Genomic DNA, 17,655 nt, shown 5'->3' with positions numbered 1-17,655 from the left:
AGAAAACACTGCCAAAGAGGTGCTTCAAGTGCCAGGGTTATGGACACGGCGTGGCAGTCTGCAAGAGGAACACTGTGTGTGCCAGATGTGCTGGAGAAGGTCATGAGCTGCACAGCCTAGTTCAAATGCCCAAACTATCATGCTGGCCACTCAGCCTACTCCAAGGACTGCCCTGTGTGGAAACAGGAGGTTGCTGTGCAGGAGTACAAGGCAAGAAATGGATGTACCTTCAGCCAGGCGAAATCTGCTGTATTGGCCCTACCCAAGGGCTAATCGGCTTGACAAAGACCTACGCCCAGGCTGTGGCTAAGACAGGAAGATCCATAGCCACACAGACGGACACATTGACCCCACCACCCCCTCCTCCAACTCAGAAGAAAACACTGCCAAAGAGGTGCTTCAAGTGCCAGGGTTATGGACACGGCGTGGCAGTCTGCAAGAGGAACACTGTGTGTGCCAGATGTGCTGGAGAAGGTCATGAGCTGCACAGCCTAGTTCAAATGCCCAAACTATCATGCTGGCCACTCAGCCTACTCCAAGGACTGCCCTGTGTGGAAACAGGAGGTTGCTGTGCAGGAGTACAAGGCAAGAAATGGATGTACCTTCAGCCAGGCGAAATCTGCTGTATTGGCCCTACCCAAGGGCCAATCGGCTTGACAAAGACCTACGCCCAGGCTGTGGCTAAGACAGGAAGATCCATAGCCACACAGATGGACACATTGACCCCACCACCCCCTCCTCCAACTCAGAAGAAAACACTGCCAAAGAGGTGCTTCAAGTGCCAGGGTTATGGACACGGCGTGGCAGTCTGCAAGAGGAACACTGTGTGTGCCAGATGTGCTGGAGAAGGTCATGAGCTGCACAGCCTAGTTCAAATGCCCAAACTATCATGCTGGCCACTCAGCCTACTCCAAGGACTGCCCTGTGTGGAAACAGGAGGTTGCTGTGCAGGAGTACAAGGCAAGAAATGGATGTACCTTCAGCCAGGCGAAATCTGCTGTATTGGCCCTACCCAAGGGCTAATCGGCTTGACAAAGACCTACGCCCAGGCTGTGGCTAAGACAGGAAGATCCATAGCCACACAGACGGACACATTGACCCCACCACCCCCTCCTCCAACTCAGAAGAAAACACTGCCAAAGAACACACCTCCGAAGAGACAAGAAAGCCCTGTTGTCATGCTAAAGAACAGGTTCTCTGTGCTCGTTGATGAGAGCATGGAGACTGAGCAAAACCAACACTCCAGGAGAACCCGGAGACATCATGTCTGACACAGGTTCTCCTCAGAAAACCCAGCCAGACACCCCAACCTCTACTGAATTAGAGGTTGACCAACTCACTAAGAGAAATCAAAGCAGAGAGGATGCCCCAGGTGAGGGAGGAGGAAATAACTCTGCTCTAACCAGAGGGATCTCCCCTCTTCAGAGAGAAAGACTTCCCCCAAAAGGGAGTTGTACTCCTCTCCATCCAAACCCAAGAATAAAAATACCAAGGTCACTGGAATAAAGTGAAACCCCTCCGGGGGCCTCCCAAGGCCAAATAGCTCCAAGTAGGTCATCTAGAATAAGCCATGGATTCCAGAATTGTACAGTGGAATTGTAGAGGCCTCAAGGCCAATTACCTACACTTATGACCAGGAAATGGGTGTACCCCAGGGCAGCATTCTCTCAGTGACCCTGTTCAACATAAAAATAAACAGCATTATAAATGCTCTGTCCCCTGGCATAGAGTGCTCTCTGTATGTTGATGACTTTGTCATTCTTACATATGGCAAAAACATGAACACCTTAGAAAGAAAATTACAGTTATGTTTAAACAAAATTCAGGGTTGGGCAAACGATAATGGTTTCAAATTTTCAGACTCCAAAACAGTTAGTATGCATTTTTGTAATTTAAGGGGACTCCCCCCAGACCCTGAACTATTTATACACAAAAAGAAGATCCCTGTTGTAAAAACTACAAAATTTGTAGGCCTCACCTTAGATTCCAAATTTAATTTTCTCCCCCACATTAAGGAACTTAAGAAGAAATGCCAAAAGTCATTAAACATACTTAGAGTACTCAGCCATACGGACTGGTGAGCTGACAGAGATACCTTGCTGCTGCTATATCAGAGTCTAATCCGATCCAAAGTAGACTACGGATCCATAATATATGGAGCAGCAAGGAAGTCTTATCTAAAAATACTGGAACCAATACAAAATGCTGCCCTGCGTCTCTGTCTCTGCGTGTTTTGTACATCACCTATCCCAAGTCTCCATGTGGAGACTGGAGAACTCCCAATGGACATAAGAATGAAAAAGCTTGCAATGCAGTATATAGTCAAGCTAAAATCCAACCCCACAAACCCTACTTTCGAGTCCATATTTAACCCTACAGAGGTAGAACTACAGCCGTTGGGCCTTCGAATGAGAGAACCCATTCAAAATTTAACCCCACCCATTGACCAAATCTCTAGAATCCTCCTTGGCTAATGAACAAACCCAAATTAAATTTATCCCTCCTTATTTTCAAAAAAGAAAATACTGGCCCAAGCATACTACAAGTCCACTTAAGGGAACTGCAGGAGAGCTACGGAGATTGTGGCACCATCTACACTGATGGATCCAAAATGGATGGAAAAGTCGCGTGTGCCTGCTCCTTTCAGAACAAAACAATCTCCCGTAGACTCCCCGATGGCTGCTCCATCATTTTTACGGCTGAATTACATGCAATATTGCTTGCACTTATAGCCGTCAAAGCATCAGAAAGGAGGAAATTTATAATCTGCTCCATCTCCAAATCTTCATTGCAAACTTTGGGGCAGATAAAGACTGACATTCCATTGGTACATAAGAGCCTGAAGCTGTTGGACCAAATAACAGCTGACCATAGGGATGTCACCTTCATCTGGGTCCCCTCCCATGTTGGCATTGAGGGAAACAAAGCCGCAGACAGAGAAGCAAAGAGAGCCCTAAATCATGCGGTGTCAGGAACCCAAATTCCCTGCTTGGACCTGAGACAAAGTATTGCCTCTGCCACCTATCGAGAGTGGCAGAACCGATGGGAGGCTGAGACTCACAGTAAACTCAGGCAGATTGTGGCGGATGTCAGGTGGCGGCCCACATCTAAGGGTCTGACAAGGCATGGTAGCACGACCATGTCCAGACTTAGGATTGGCCACACCTACATCACGCACTCTTTTGTACTGAAGAGAGAGGAGCCCCCACTTTGTGAGTACTGTGACTCTCGCCTCACTGTGGAATATATAATAATAATAATAATATATCCTCGTTGATTGCCCCAGATACCAGGATGTCAGGGAGAAATATTTTCGAGCCACTAATTTAAAAACACTATTTGATAATGTCGACCCTGGGAAGGTACTGGGCTTTGTCCGGGAGGTGGGGTTGTCTACCAAGATCTGATTTATGAATTGTGAACATATAATATTTACATAAGATTTGTACCAAATTATTAAATTTTTACTACCTTTTCTATTTTAACTGTGAATAGACCTTGTTTTTAATGATTTAACTGTATAGGATTTAGCCCTTATTATATAAAGGGAGAGTGATCCTTAAAGGATTACAGGCACGACACGGCCTAAATTGTGCAGATGTGCCTAAACTCAAAACTATATAAAATATCTAAAGTTCAAATTAAAAATTTTCTATCTTTTCCAACCTCATTTACCTTGGTTTCAATTATGAATCAAACAACAGCTACATGGAAATGAAGAACATTTTTCTTTGTACACAGTTATATTTGGTAGACACAAATATATTAAACCTATGACTCTAAAGTTGAGTTAATACAACTAATTTGTTGTCTTGTGTGTATAATTTATATTAGGTACATCGTCGTTTATTATATGATGATGCAAAGGGTGTAGGTGAACCACTTAATGAACCTGGTGATGATGGTAAAGGTCTCATTATTAAAGGTAAATTATTTCACACACAAAAGTGTTAATATTTTTAGCTTACTTTCATTTTTAAAAAAAATATATGTTAGTAATGTTTCTTTTCTCAACCTTTATGGTTCTGTGCCCTGTTTTTTTCCCATTATGCATTGACCCCAACTGTTCATAAACCTGTGTGAAATTTTAATGCTATAAAATCATTACCATAATATAAATATCTGATATGTATGTTCTATTTTCATTTTATAAACTGAACATTACCTAAGCTTTATATTTACAGTGGTAGTTCTGAATTATTTTTTGTATGTCATATATTTCTGGTTGTAATTAAGTTACAAATAAGTGAAATTAGATAAGGAAATAACACTAAATTTAATTATGAATTCGGCTACACTCATAATTCAAACAATATATTTGGCAGCTGCAACAGTAATTCCTCAACATTGGTGGAAGTTTTCACAGGTGTGGCTATTCTGAGAGCCATCAAATAACCTTGCTATATTTTGTTTATGATATTTGCCATCATAGTCAAGCTTCACAAAATCTTGGGCTTCATAGTTTCAACCAATGGAACTTTGTTACAAATTATGAATTCCTGCTTTTACTATTGTTGTAAAACCATATGGTGAAAAAAAATAATTTTATATTGTCTCTTCATAACATTGTTTTCTTTAAGATCCATTTTCATGGGTGGTTCCATATTCAAAATATTACCTTCAATAACATGGACTATAAAAGGATGGCACATTATAACTAGAAGTGTTTACATTGTATTTATGTGTATGTGTTTGTTGTAAGTACGAGTATGTAGAATTCTTCTTGGGAAGAGGCTGTGTGTAACATCATTAACATGTACAGTTAGAATGTGTTATTTTAAGCTAACAAGTGGTAGCTGAGCAAGTAAGTATTTACTTTATTGATCCTATTAGCAGTGTTAATGGCTACAAGAATTGACATCCCATCCTTTTTGAAAGATATGCCTTATGAGCTACCATATTTTCATGCATATAACCCGCAGGTTGGACAAGTTTATACAAACGAAAGGATGATGAGCAGGATATACAAAGGTGCAGAGTTTACACAATTTATTGTACTTAAAAAAATAGGATAATGGAAACTATGAACATACTGGTGGATCTTTATACCTCCTATAGTTTGCTGTGTGGTTGTCAAATTTAAATTGGAAAGCTTTATGAATATATATCTTATTATAAACCTCAACAAAAGAAATAGTACCTATGTGGCAGAGAATCAATTTGCTGATACAGAAATGTCAAAACTTATAGACTACAAAGCAAGCAATTCATCCGCAATCAATCGTCAGTGTCACTAATGTCAATCTCCTCACTATAGTTGTTGAAACCATCAAAACTTGTATTTCACACTCCTGTGTTGCACTCAATGTATCGCTTGTTGGAACAACTGGAGCATGATTGCGTCTCTAGGGGCAGACATCTGATGAGCAATAACTTTATGTACTGGTAGCTTGAAGTGATGAAAACTAAGATGACATAAGGCAAAGGTTCAAGACTGACTTGCTTTGAGAAGGTGCATGAATTTTGAAACTACACATGTGTAGAGCTGCTAGTATAGTTTGGAGACTACTTCTAAAGATCAAGGAGAGAGTCATAAAGCAAACTGTAGCTGACCTTTGTGGGTGTGTGGAGGACTTGACTTTCAGTGCCAGTAACTGAAAACTGAAGTTAACTGACCTGTGTCAAAAACTAAAGTGAACTTACCTGTGTCAAAAACTTTAGCAGAATATTTTTATTTCGTTACTTTTGATCTAGTGACCAGAAGGAAACATTTTGTATCTATTTTCTCTAGTTACAAGTTTGCTGTGTATAGAAAATAGGGGTGCACCAGATAGTACTTTTTGATATTGGGCTGGAGCCAAATATGACCGGATAGTAAAATATGATATTTTGGATGTAGGTTGTGTTACTGAGCATTTCGCAAAACTGTTAAAATAACATACCTATATTTGTAATAATTGTTTTCCTTTTATTTACCTTATTGCTTTAAACTCTGTTAATGATTGATCAATTAAAGCTTAACAGTATTTATAAACAGATAGGCCTATCACAAACTAATCTGTGTAGCTTGAGTGAGTATTATGTACGAGTCCACCATTGTAATGGGGGTGGGGGTGGCATGGTCAATGTAAAATACGTAAATATATATTTAACTAGTTACTAATGTAAATCTCTCAAAGGTAAAGTGCAATCTGGCTTGTATAGTGGGTGAATGTATGTGTTCATGAATTTCAGACCAACAACTGGTCATCAGACTTGTAATTAAGTCCAAGGACTGCTTCTGGTCTGGCTTCAAGGGCTTAATACTGATAGTAGCTGTTAGTTAATAGTTGGAACCTGAAGCGTTCTAGGTCAATATTTATTTGTTTTAGATTAATTCATTTGTGGTAAACGATATTTTATTAACATCAATTATACCTATTTATAGCTTGAACCTTAGATGATGCCGGAGCATATATTAAATTGTAGTCTGGTCTATTATTGAGATCTTTGTTTAAATCTACTGCTATATAGATCTAAGAGCAATAGGAAAACAAAATATAGAAGAAAAAAACTCATCCACACCCTCCCTGCCCAAAAAAAAAAAAAAGACTGTGTTTGACAGATTTAAACAACCTGGTCAGATAGAGGTAGTGGGCCTACACATGTAGTTCTAGTGTAGTGTGTTTAGTTGATGGTGTTGACCATCACGTTTTTTTTTCCTTGAGCATACGTCATTGTGTTGAGTGGTCAGGCTAAGAAATAGCACATTGGCATGGTCAGTCAAGCATACAGATAAATTATACCTGTACACTAGTTACAGAGGTTAAATGTTTCTTAACTCTCCAAGACATTTTTTTTTGCTAGATCTGATTGCGGCGCTTTGCAATAAAATGGCACATAGTAGGCCTATGGGTGTCAGGTGTGTAAAAAGTCGTCCTGGTCTGATACACGCTGGTTAAGTACGCATCGTAATTTTAAAAATCCATAATAACCAGGAGTTACTTGATGATCTCAAGTTATTAACAATATCGTTATCAAATCAAGACATTTAACGCAGGAGTAATATTCTATTTAACACGTTAGGAAAAGTAAATCAACTGTAATATTTAATTACAGTGTAGTATGCTTTCTTAGCACGTTGTGTTTTTCATTCTACAAAATAATTAGTTACTGGCTTACTTGGCGATGAAATCGGTTTGTTCTCTGTATAGCAAAAGGTCCCTTGTTTAGCTGTGTGACCTTTAGTCCAGCTTACTGAGATTTATATCCAAGTAAGCAAACTAGGCATTCGTGAAGAGGTATGGCCTGTAGTCCAGCCACGTAATTGAGATTTTTCTCCAAATAAGCAAAGTCATTGTCCATTGAAGAGGTGTGGCTTGAAGTCCAGCCCCTAATTAAGATTAGCTACTAAGAATAACTAAGTAAACAAACTCAGTTGTGAACTCTAGAGAGTACCTACGTCCATTTAACTTGTCGTACCTTTCTATCAATGAACTCAATGAGATGGACTAAACCAGGGGTGGGCCAATTATGGCCTGTGGCCCACATGCGGCCCGTCAAAGTGTTTTATGCGGCCCGCGGACACCTAAAGAAATCACATACACATATTCAAATGCAAATATATTAAAAATAAATAATTGTAAATATCTATAGAAATTCTTGAAACTTTTGATTCGTATCACTTATAATGAAGAAGCTATTATAAAGAAACATTGTCTCTATAAACGACATTCTAAAAAGTTCAAAGTAAACGAAGATTATTTTAAATGGCAATATTTCGAAAATTCAGTCAATGACACAAGCTCAGGTCAGTATTTAGGCTACTCAGTGCTATGAAGAACTGTGTTGAAAGTGTTGGGTTGGCTTGTAGGCCTACAGGATGGCAAGGGTAACAACTGATAAAACCGTGTTTTGAATATGAAAAATACAGGCTTTGTAATAAAATAAAGAGCAATATCCCAACCATAAACTCATTACGGGAAAGTTAACATAAATCTGCATTGAATGCCATTCATATGAATATCACATATGCCATATGTTCTTAAAGTAGGCACAGCAGGGCGGCATTAAACATACGTAAACTATACATCCGTGTATGGCCCACCACTGTTGAGAGCCCCACACAGGATATATATTTTAAAAATTTTAGAGGAGAAATAGCGAAACCTGTCCTCGCTGTTATTGTTGAAGTACACTAGATTTTTAATAAGCTGCATAATTATAGTTTTTTCGCTGTTAATTTATATTTTTCTATTTTATTTGGGGCCACCAAATTCACTTCGCTTAACGCCTCCAATTTTCTAAGGCTGACCCTGACTGGCAGTTCCGAAAAGCAATTTAAGATTTGGAATCAAAACATTCAATGTTCGGTAACACAGTAGTATCCACTGGCCTAGCATTAGAAGAATATGGACTCTCATGGAAATTGTTAGGTTCCTTGAAGGACATTGACTGTGACCTTGTTACTAATATTTCTAATGAGGAGTTGAAGACAGACTTCATATTTATCATCGAAAGCATTGCAATTTATTGTTTGCACATGAAATTATGTGCATCTTAATTCTTTTTAAACAAATGCCAGCTAATGAAATTAGGCTTTATCATTTTCCTTAGCTGAAAGGTGAAACTATTGTAATGAAATGGTTGAAAAGAACAAGTCTTATTTGTATTCCTTGATTGTGGAATTTGAAAGCAAATTTTAAGACGTCAGCAACTTGGAACCAGTTTTCAATACCCTCAGCTCTCCATTTAATGCAGAAGCTGATTCAGCTCCAGATGACATACCTCCAAGCAAATTATGACCTGAAATAGAAGTTCATGTCTGTTCTTTCGTAGGAGTTTCATGGGTGCCAGAAGCTGTATATCCGCACTTGAAAAAACTTTGCTGCTAAACCTTCACATTATTTGGAACCATGTGCATCTGTGAACAAGCTTTTTTTTTTGTTTGAAAATTATCAAGCGTTAGAACAGATCGATGCTTATTGACTTTAATTTGGCAGCAGTCACAAGGATAACAATAAGTAAGCTAGTTCCATGGTTCTGAACATTATGCACAAGAGTAAACAGTTAAATACTTCATATTAAGTACAACTATATATTTGTGGTGAAATGGTGTGATGTAAACAAACAATGACAAAATGTTTAAAAATCATTTGTAAAATTAGTTAAGAAATTAACTCTTGTTATAATTACTCAATTGGGAATATATATATATATATATATCACATATATATATATATCATATATATATATATCACATATATATATATATCATATATATATACATATATATATATATATGCATATATATATATATACATATATATATATATATATACACATATATATATAGGCCTATATATATATATATATTGTTACGAATCTCACTATCCAGGCTCTCTGCAAACTGCACCATACACCACCAACTTAAAGAACTTGACAAGTCAGGGCTCCAAAATAACGTAAAGGTTTAATGTCCATAAATAACAGCCAATACTGTACAATTGGCAGCACGTAGAAGAGTACAAATAGCTCTGCGATAACAAATATCTCTCCGATAACACCGTTCCGCCGTATCAAGTCTTGCACTGGCCTCTCCGTCTCGTTCCGGGCTTGCACTGAGTTCAACAGTTCAGGACTGACTTCACACACTTGGGCTCGTTGTGTCGGACTCGATCACAGACCAAGATCAAGACGCCGTTCATCTCAACTGTACTTGATAGTACTCCGCACTGAACCGTCGTAATGCTCCGTACAGAACCACACCGCTGAACTGTGCTGTAGTCGACCGTGTTCTGAACTCTTGTCGTGAACCTCCTTTCTGAACCGTCTTGACTGCGACACCTCCGCTCTTTATATAGGGTCCCTACTGGCCTTCTCGAACCGGACAGAACGTCGCTCGACCATTCTGGGTGGTCAGATGACTACATCCCTCGTGACACTCCTGAGCTCGGTTCACGATGTCGATCCTTCCCGAACCATCATGTTGATACTCGTCTATGGCCGATCGTCGAAACTCGTCACGGTTGACCGCTCATCTAGTGCTGGCCTGGGGCGATTTGCGTCGGCTGACTACACACACACACCACCACCCCCATCTGTGCCACCACCAGGTTTATAACACTGCCCCCCTCCTTAGATCTGTCCGTCCCGGACAGAATCAACATCATGACATTGGCTGTAAAGTTTCATCGCTGCAGGCGGGGGTCGATCAGTGGCAGTTGGCTTGCCTCTTGAGCTTGATGGAGCCATCCATGTTGCAGTCAGCTTCCTTCTTCTCCTCCAGTTGGCCTTCACCTGTTTGCCTCGCCGTCGTGCTTTCATCGCCATCCAAGTTGAATTCAGAAAACGTTTTCTTCTTCTCCAGTTAGCCTTCATCTGGTTGCATCGACGTCGTTGTCGCATCGTCATCCATGTTGCACTCAACAAAAGTAGCCTTCTTCTTCTTCTTTGCCAGTTGGTCTTCATGTGGCTGCAGTGATGTTGTGGTCGCGTCGCTCTCTTGTCGTTCGGTAATGAGGGCAGCCATTTGGCACATGGAGAGGTATAGGATGTAAGGGCTGGGGATACCAAGAACGTTGGCAAAAGAGGTGGCTTAATAGGGCTTTGCGAAGAAGGACTGGGATGGGCTTCAAATCCACAGGGCGGGGAATTGTGGGACAGGTCATCATCTTCAGCTTTGTCTGGAGGGCATGCTCGTGGGGCAGGTTGGTAACACTCCTCGTGCAAAGGTCCATCGTCTTCGGCTTCAGGCTCCATTCGGCTTTCTTCACCACCATCAGGACCTCTCTCTCTCGTCTCAGTATCGGGCCAATCGCTTGTTGGTTTCAGACCTTGTCGATGACTTTCGTCTTTCAAATGTCCATCAATGTCTACGTCAGAATGCCTTGGATTCTCTTTACCACCATCAGAACTTTCCTCTCCAGTCTTGGCAGCTGGACCAACGTCTGTTAGGTTCGGACCTGGCTGGTATCTCTCGACTTGGATATGTCTCTCAACGGCTTCGTCAGGTTTCAATGGGTCCTCATTATCACCACCAGGGCTTCTCTCGCTGAGCTTAGCATCTGGACGAACGTCTGTAGGGTCGAAGCCTCGCTGGTAGCTTCCATCATGTAAACGTCCCTCAACAACAGGCTTGTAGGCAGAATCAGCGTTCTCTTGATCTGTTTTGCTGTTTGAGGTGCTCATATCAGGTAAAGCTTCAGCACAAGATTCGTTCGAACTATGGGCAGCTTCCATTGTCTCTTCATCTGTCTCTTTCGGCTCCACAGGTCTGTACTCCCTGTTTTCAGATTGACAGGCAGCACCACATTCATCAGCATTGCCGTTGTCACTGCATATTTCTTCAAAGCTTTGGGTGGGTAGTAGTTCATTGTTTAACGATGGCGCAGCTCCTTTATCTTTCAAGTCTCTTTGGTCGTACAGGGTTTCTTCCACCACGTCCATCGTTTTGACCACGGGGCTCGTCACTTCTTTCACTGAGGTACCCATCTCTTTAATCTCTCTACAGATGTCCTCGGTGTACTTCTTCAGTGTCACACTCATAGCCCGAATGAACTCTCCAAAATCTGGTGCGACTTCAAACAGATACGTGTCTGGATCTTCCTCTTCTTCAACTATACATTCTCGGAGGCGTGCTTGTAAGGTTTCTTTATTTCCGCTCGCTTTCAGATCTCGATCACGGAGTTCTTCCTTCAGTTCTCTAAATTCAAGTTCGTACAGCAGTTTCAGACGAGCCATAGTAGATCCGATCCAATCCGATTCCGATCCGATCCCACTTCTGACACCAGTTGTTACGAATCTCACTATCCAGGCTCTCTGCAAACTGCACCATACACCACCAACTTAAAGAACTTGACAAGTCAGGGCTCCAAAATAACGTAAAGGTTTAATGTCCATAAATAACAGCCAATACTGTACAATTGGCAGCACGTAGAACAGTACAAATAGCTCTGCGATAACAAATATCTTTCCGATAACACCGTTCCGCCGTATCAAGTCTTGCACTGGCCTCTCCGTCTCGTTCCGGGCTTGCACTGAGTTCAACAGTTCAGGACTGACTTCACACACTTGGGCTCGTTGTGTCGGACTCGATCACAGACCAAGATCAAGACGCCGTTCGTCTCAACTGTACTTGATAGTACTCCGCACTGAACCGTCGTAATGCTCCGTACAGAACCACACCGCTGAACTGTGCTGTAGTCGACCGTGTTCTGAACTCTTGTCGTGAACCTCCTTTCTGAACCGTCTTGACTGCGACACCTCCGCTCTTTATATAGGGTCCCTACTGGCCTTCTCGAACCGGACAGAACGTCGCTCGACCATTCTGGGTGGTCAGATGACTACATCCCTCGTGACACTCCTGAGCTCGGTTCACGATGTCGATCCTTCCCGAACCATCATGTTGATACTCGTCTATGGCCGATCGTCGAAACTCGTCACGGTTGACCGCTCATCTAGCGCTGGCCTGGGGCGATTTGCGTCGGCTGACTACACACACACACCACCACCCCCATCTGTGCCACCACCAGGTTTATAACAATATATAGGCCTATATATATATATATATATATGGCTCCTTTTGTCTCGAAAGGCAATGGATGCGCCCAAATCCGGGGCGCATTCCTGGGCCTTGGATAAAGGGGTCATGGGTGGCCCATGCGTCATGATCCCTCTCTCGACCTTGCTGATGTGATCCAAAGGAACGCATCGCATTACATTTGGCACCAACTCAGTTGCAGAAGCTGCCGGAGGGAATTTCGCAGCTGATACTCCCAACGCCTAAGGGGCTTCACTCCTGATTTCTCCTCGAGGTTGTCTCCTGAAGCCTCAGTACCGCAAGGCAGCGGGGGTTTGAAGTCAGAGTACCCCTCTCCTAGATGAACTGCCTTACTAGGCTGACGAGCTCCGTCTGCCCGAAGCTCCCGGTTTTGTGGCGCCAGGTATCCGCCTTCACCCCTTCACCTGTTAGTAAGAGCAGTTTCGCCGGGCTTAATATCTAAGCCACACGAGCAGGCCAGGTGCTGGACTTAGTTGTCAGAGGCTATTTGAGACGCATGCCATAAGGAGTATTTTATAGACAATGGGAGCTTAACCCCATTGACACCCCTGGCCATGACAACCTTTGCAGTCCCCCATTCCCCAAATTTTTTTTAAGCAGCCCTCGGCAGAAAAAGGTTGTCCACCCCTGGACTAAACAAATAAAAGGGGGTGGGAGTTTTTCATCTCTACCCTTGTTACATGAGTAGTGGTGCGGCTTGAAGTCCAGCCCCCTTAATAGAGATTTTTCTCCAAGTAAACAAACTCAGTTCCCTCATAAAGTGTTGACATCTGGCTTAATGTGGTCACTTGTCTATCTATGAACTCAATGTTATGGACTAAACAATCAAAAGAAGGTGGGGGTTGTTCATCTCTACCTCTGGAGATATACCCACACATCTAGACAGATGTCTGGTCAGCGTGACATAGTTTAGGAATATTACATGTTAACTAGCCCACTCAAAGGTCAAGACAAAATTTTAAATGTGCCAGCCATCGCTGCTATGTGAATTTGTAATGTAAAGTTTTATTTCTATTTAGATTAACATGCCTTGTCTTTGTATTAAAAGATGTTTGGTGCATAGTCATAGTTTTAAAAGCACATTCTTTTATTTGAAACATAAACGTTTATGTATTTCAGAACTGACATTATTAAATCATGTCCACTTTATGAATATTGGCATGTTTTTATTGACATAGAGATTTAGTTTGACCATATTCAACGGTTCCCTTCATTAAGTATTAAACTTCTTGTTCGATATCGTTTATCAGCATCGACTACTCTTATATTGTTGGCTTTTCGCCTGCGTTGTTTCGGTATTTAAGTTACCTCCGTTTGACTTACCTGGAAAAGTCTTGACACAGAGGCCCCTAACAATATTATTAGAAATATAGGTAATATGGTGTAGTTTTTACTATCCTGTCAACTATTCAGCAGTGGTATTCAGCCGAAGCCGAATATTGAAAAATTGCCGAATATTCGGCTGAAGCCGGAGTGACTATCCAGTGCACCCCTAATAGAAACATTTTTTTCACTTAAAAACTGGCACTACTTTCTGTCTGGTATCACATCCGAGTTCCTCTTGGTTCATCAACCTTAAGAACAACACTGAAACAGATCAGACTCCATAGACTCAAGATAAGTCACCCCACTATATTTGATCAGACTGCAGAGCAACACCAACAAAAAGATGACTATCTACACTTGCCAAATCAACATGACCATCAGAGAGTACAGTGAAAGTGAAGAAACAAGACAAGGTAGTGTCTGCACAAATTCGTGAAGCATCATTCCAACCCTACATCCTCAGGAAATTTTGACTCCATTCTACATGCATTCTTCAACTCCGCCATATGCCGGTCCCAAGCCCGGGTGAGAAAGGAGGAGGATTTGGCGTGGGGCTAGCGACCCCACCCTGTAAAACCACTATTGCTACAGAAACGGCAAACTCGACACAAAATGAAAACTATACATGCGGCGAGGGCGGCCAAACCCTGATGACGGTGTTGGATCAAAGCCAACTGGAAGTCCAATGCCCGATACATGGCAAGCCTTTCAACGCAAGGAAACCGACTCTTATAGGCACGTGGAATGTAAGAACCCTGAATCAATGCGGTAAACTGGCCCAACTTTTAAGAGAGTTTGACTCTTACCGGCTGGACATCCTTGGGATCTGCGAGATGCGGTGGACATCAAGTGGACAAATAATCAATGATGGCAAGACAATAATATACTCAGGACATGACATGGATCACATTGGTGGTGTAGGAATCATCATGTCTAAAATAGCAGCTTCAGCGCTAATTGCTTGGAAGCCGGTCTGTGACCGCATCATTACAGCTCGACTCCAAACAAAGCAAATTAAAGTCACTACCATCCAAGCTTATGCCCCTACAGAGGATGCAGAAGATACCATCAAAGATAATTTCTATAATCAACTACAAACCACTCTTGATGAAACACCTACTCACGACCTAATTCTACTGATGGGAGACTTTAACGCCAAAATCAATCCCAACCGAACTGGCTTTGAATATGTAATGGGACCATATGGCTCTGCAGAAAACATCAGTGATAATGGCGAGCGCTTGATTTCTCTCTGCGCATCCAACAGCCTTTCAATTGGAAACACATATTTTAAGCACAAACAAATACACAAAAAAACATGGCGATCACCAAATGGAGAAACCTTCAACGAGATAGATTACATTTGCATCTCCAAACGATGGAGGTCATCTCTGTTAGACGTGCGGACCCGCAGAGGAGCTGATATCGGCTCAGACCACTACCTTGTCAGTGGCAAATGTAAGCTCCGATTGAAACGCCAACCAAAACGAGCCACACGACCCCGCCCATTTAATGTAGAGAAGCTTAAAGACGGCAATACTGCAGCACAGTTCCAATTGAAACTAACGAACCGCTTTGAGGCTCTTGCAGATATATTGACCCTTGAATAAGAGTGGGCCAACTTCAAAGATACCACTATTGGGTGCGCGGAAGAAGTTATCGGAAGGAGGCGAGGTTCATACAAGGAACGGTGGATACAAGACAGAACATGGAAATTGATTGATGAGAGGAAAGAGGCCAAACGTAGACGAGATCAGAAAAATGAAACACAGGATCGCAGCCTAGCGGAAGAAGCCTATAGGGAAGCAGATCTGAAAGTAAAGAGAAGCTGTCGGCAAGATAAACGGGACTGGATTGAGCAGAAGGGACAAGAGGCACAAGCAGCTGCAAGCAGAAATGACACAAAAACCCTCCATCGTAATGTCCGAGATCTCACTGGAGCAAAGAGTGGACATGGGGCACCAATAAAAGACAAGCAAGGCAAAACTTTGTTAACGAAAGAAGAACAGGATGCAAGATGGGTAGAGCACTTTAAAGAGACCCTTAACCAACTGTCGCCAGACCTAACTTACATATTCAAGGACCCCTCTCCAGACAATGATCTCAAGGTCAAGACTGACCCAATAACTGCTGAGGAGGTTACCATGGCCATTGCAGTGCTAAAGAATAACAAAGCACCAGGACTAGACATGATATCAGCAGAAATGCTAAAATATGGGGGACATTGCATTGATAACAGAATGACTGATCTCTTAAATCTCTGTTGGCGAACTTCAAAAGTCCCAGAGGACTGGCAAAAGGGAGTAATTGTAAAGCTTCCAAAAAAGGGCAACTTGGCAGACTGCAACAACTGGAGGGGCATTACTCTCCTCTCTGTCCCAGGCAAAGTTTTCAGCACTGTTTTGTTGAGACGGCTTCAACAGTCTGTAGATGAAAGGTTCAGAGAAGAACAAGCAGGTTTCCGAAGAGGCAGATCATGTACAGAGCAGATTTTCGTTTTACAAAATATCATAGAACAAAGTCTTGAGTACCAACAACGGCTAACGATCAGTTTCGTGGACTTCAAAAAAGCGTTTGATAGTGTCCACCGAGAATCGCTATGGAAAATAGTTAGAGAATACGGTATACCAGAAAAATTCGTCCAGATCCTACGACACCTTTACAGTCAGTCTAGTTGCTGCATTAAAACAGAAGAGGGAACAACAACAACATAATTTTTTACAATCGAGACAGGTGTGAGACAGGGGTGCATCTTATCTCCCTTCCTTTTCCTCCTAGCCATCGACTACATAATGAAGAGAGCAATGAACCAGACTGCCTTTGGTATTCCATGGCATGATCAACTCCGATTGACGGACTTGGACTTTGCTGATGATGTTGCACTACTCGGGGCTACAAACAAATGCATTCAAGAAATGACGGAGAGCCTAAACAGAGAGGCACCCAAAATTGGCCTCCGCATAAACTTGGATAAGACTAAAATTATGCGAGTGGGATATAAGGCAAAGGGTGTCCCCGTCAGACTTGGCGAGTCAAAGCTTGAAGAGCTGGACAAGTTCACGTACCTTGGCAGCATCATAACAAATGATGGAGATGCTTACCATGATGTAGCGTGCCGAATAGGAAAGGCAGGGAGCATTTTCCAAAGGCTGCAGCCTATTTGGACTAGCCAAGCCATTGGACTCGAGGCAAAAATACACCTTCTCAACACAATCGTCATTCCAACTGCTACATATGCATGTGAGACGTGGAAGTCATCTGTCGAAATTGAGAAAAGACTAAAAGTGGCTCAACAGAGATGGCTGAGACGGATTTTGGGAGTCAGTTACACAGACCGGATCTCAAACAAGGAAATCCTATGCCGAACTGGGAGTAGAACACTTAGTGAGGTTGTGACTGAGCGTCGCATGAGGTTTGCGGGACATGTTCTACGTCAAAATGAATTACGCACACCAAGAGTTGCGATAACATGGAAGCCAAAACGAGGAAAGCGCAAACAGGGACGTCCTCGTATTACCTGGCGACACACCTTCATGGAGGACCTCAGAACAGTGGACACCAGGTGGGAGGAGGCTTCAGACATTGCCAGTGACAGATCATTATGGAGACAGCTTGCCGCCCAATGCGCCGAACGGCGCGGGAGGACCTAAGTAAGTCTACATGCACAGTTTGACAAATTGTTAGCTCTGTTCAACTTACAGCCAATGTTTTACCTCATATGAATGTACATGAATCACCCTGGGATGAGTGACCTCGGCCTGTATCATCAAGAATTAACTATGAATGCTGATGAGTTGGGACAGGCACAAAAAGAAGACTAGCTGAAACAGGAATTTTACTTGTTTTCA

General features: G+C 42.2%; 1 protein-coding gene across 3 annotated transcripts in view; it reads left to right on the top strand.

Annotated features, from left to right (window-relative positions):
* The window catches only part of LOC106055819 (lysosomal alpha-mannosidase-like), a 90,224-nt gene that overhangs the window by 60,608 nt on the left and 11,961 nt on the right, over positions 1-17,655 (top strand). For all 3 annotated transcript variants that reach the window (XM_056019724.1, XM_056019722.1, XM_056019723.1), the window contains one exon: positions 3,835-3,925. In XM_056019724.1, the coding sequence (XP_055875699.1) occupies positions 3,835-3,925 (91 nt within the window). The remainder of the gene's footprint in view (positions 1-3,834; positions 3,926-17,655) is intronic.

The sequence above is a fragment of the Biomphalaria glabrata genome, chromosome 2 (assembly GCF_947242115.1).
Source record: "Biomphalaria glabrata chromosome 2, xgBioGlab47.1, whole genome shotgun sequence".
Classification (NCBI taxonomy): domain Eukaryota; kingdom Metazoa; phylum Mollusca; class Gastropoda; family Planorbidae; genus Biomphalaria; species Biomphalaria glabrata.
This window is presented reverse-complemented; position numbering and strand designations above follow the sequence as displayed.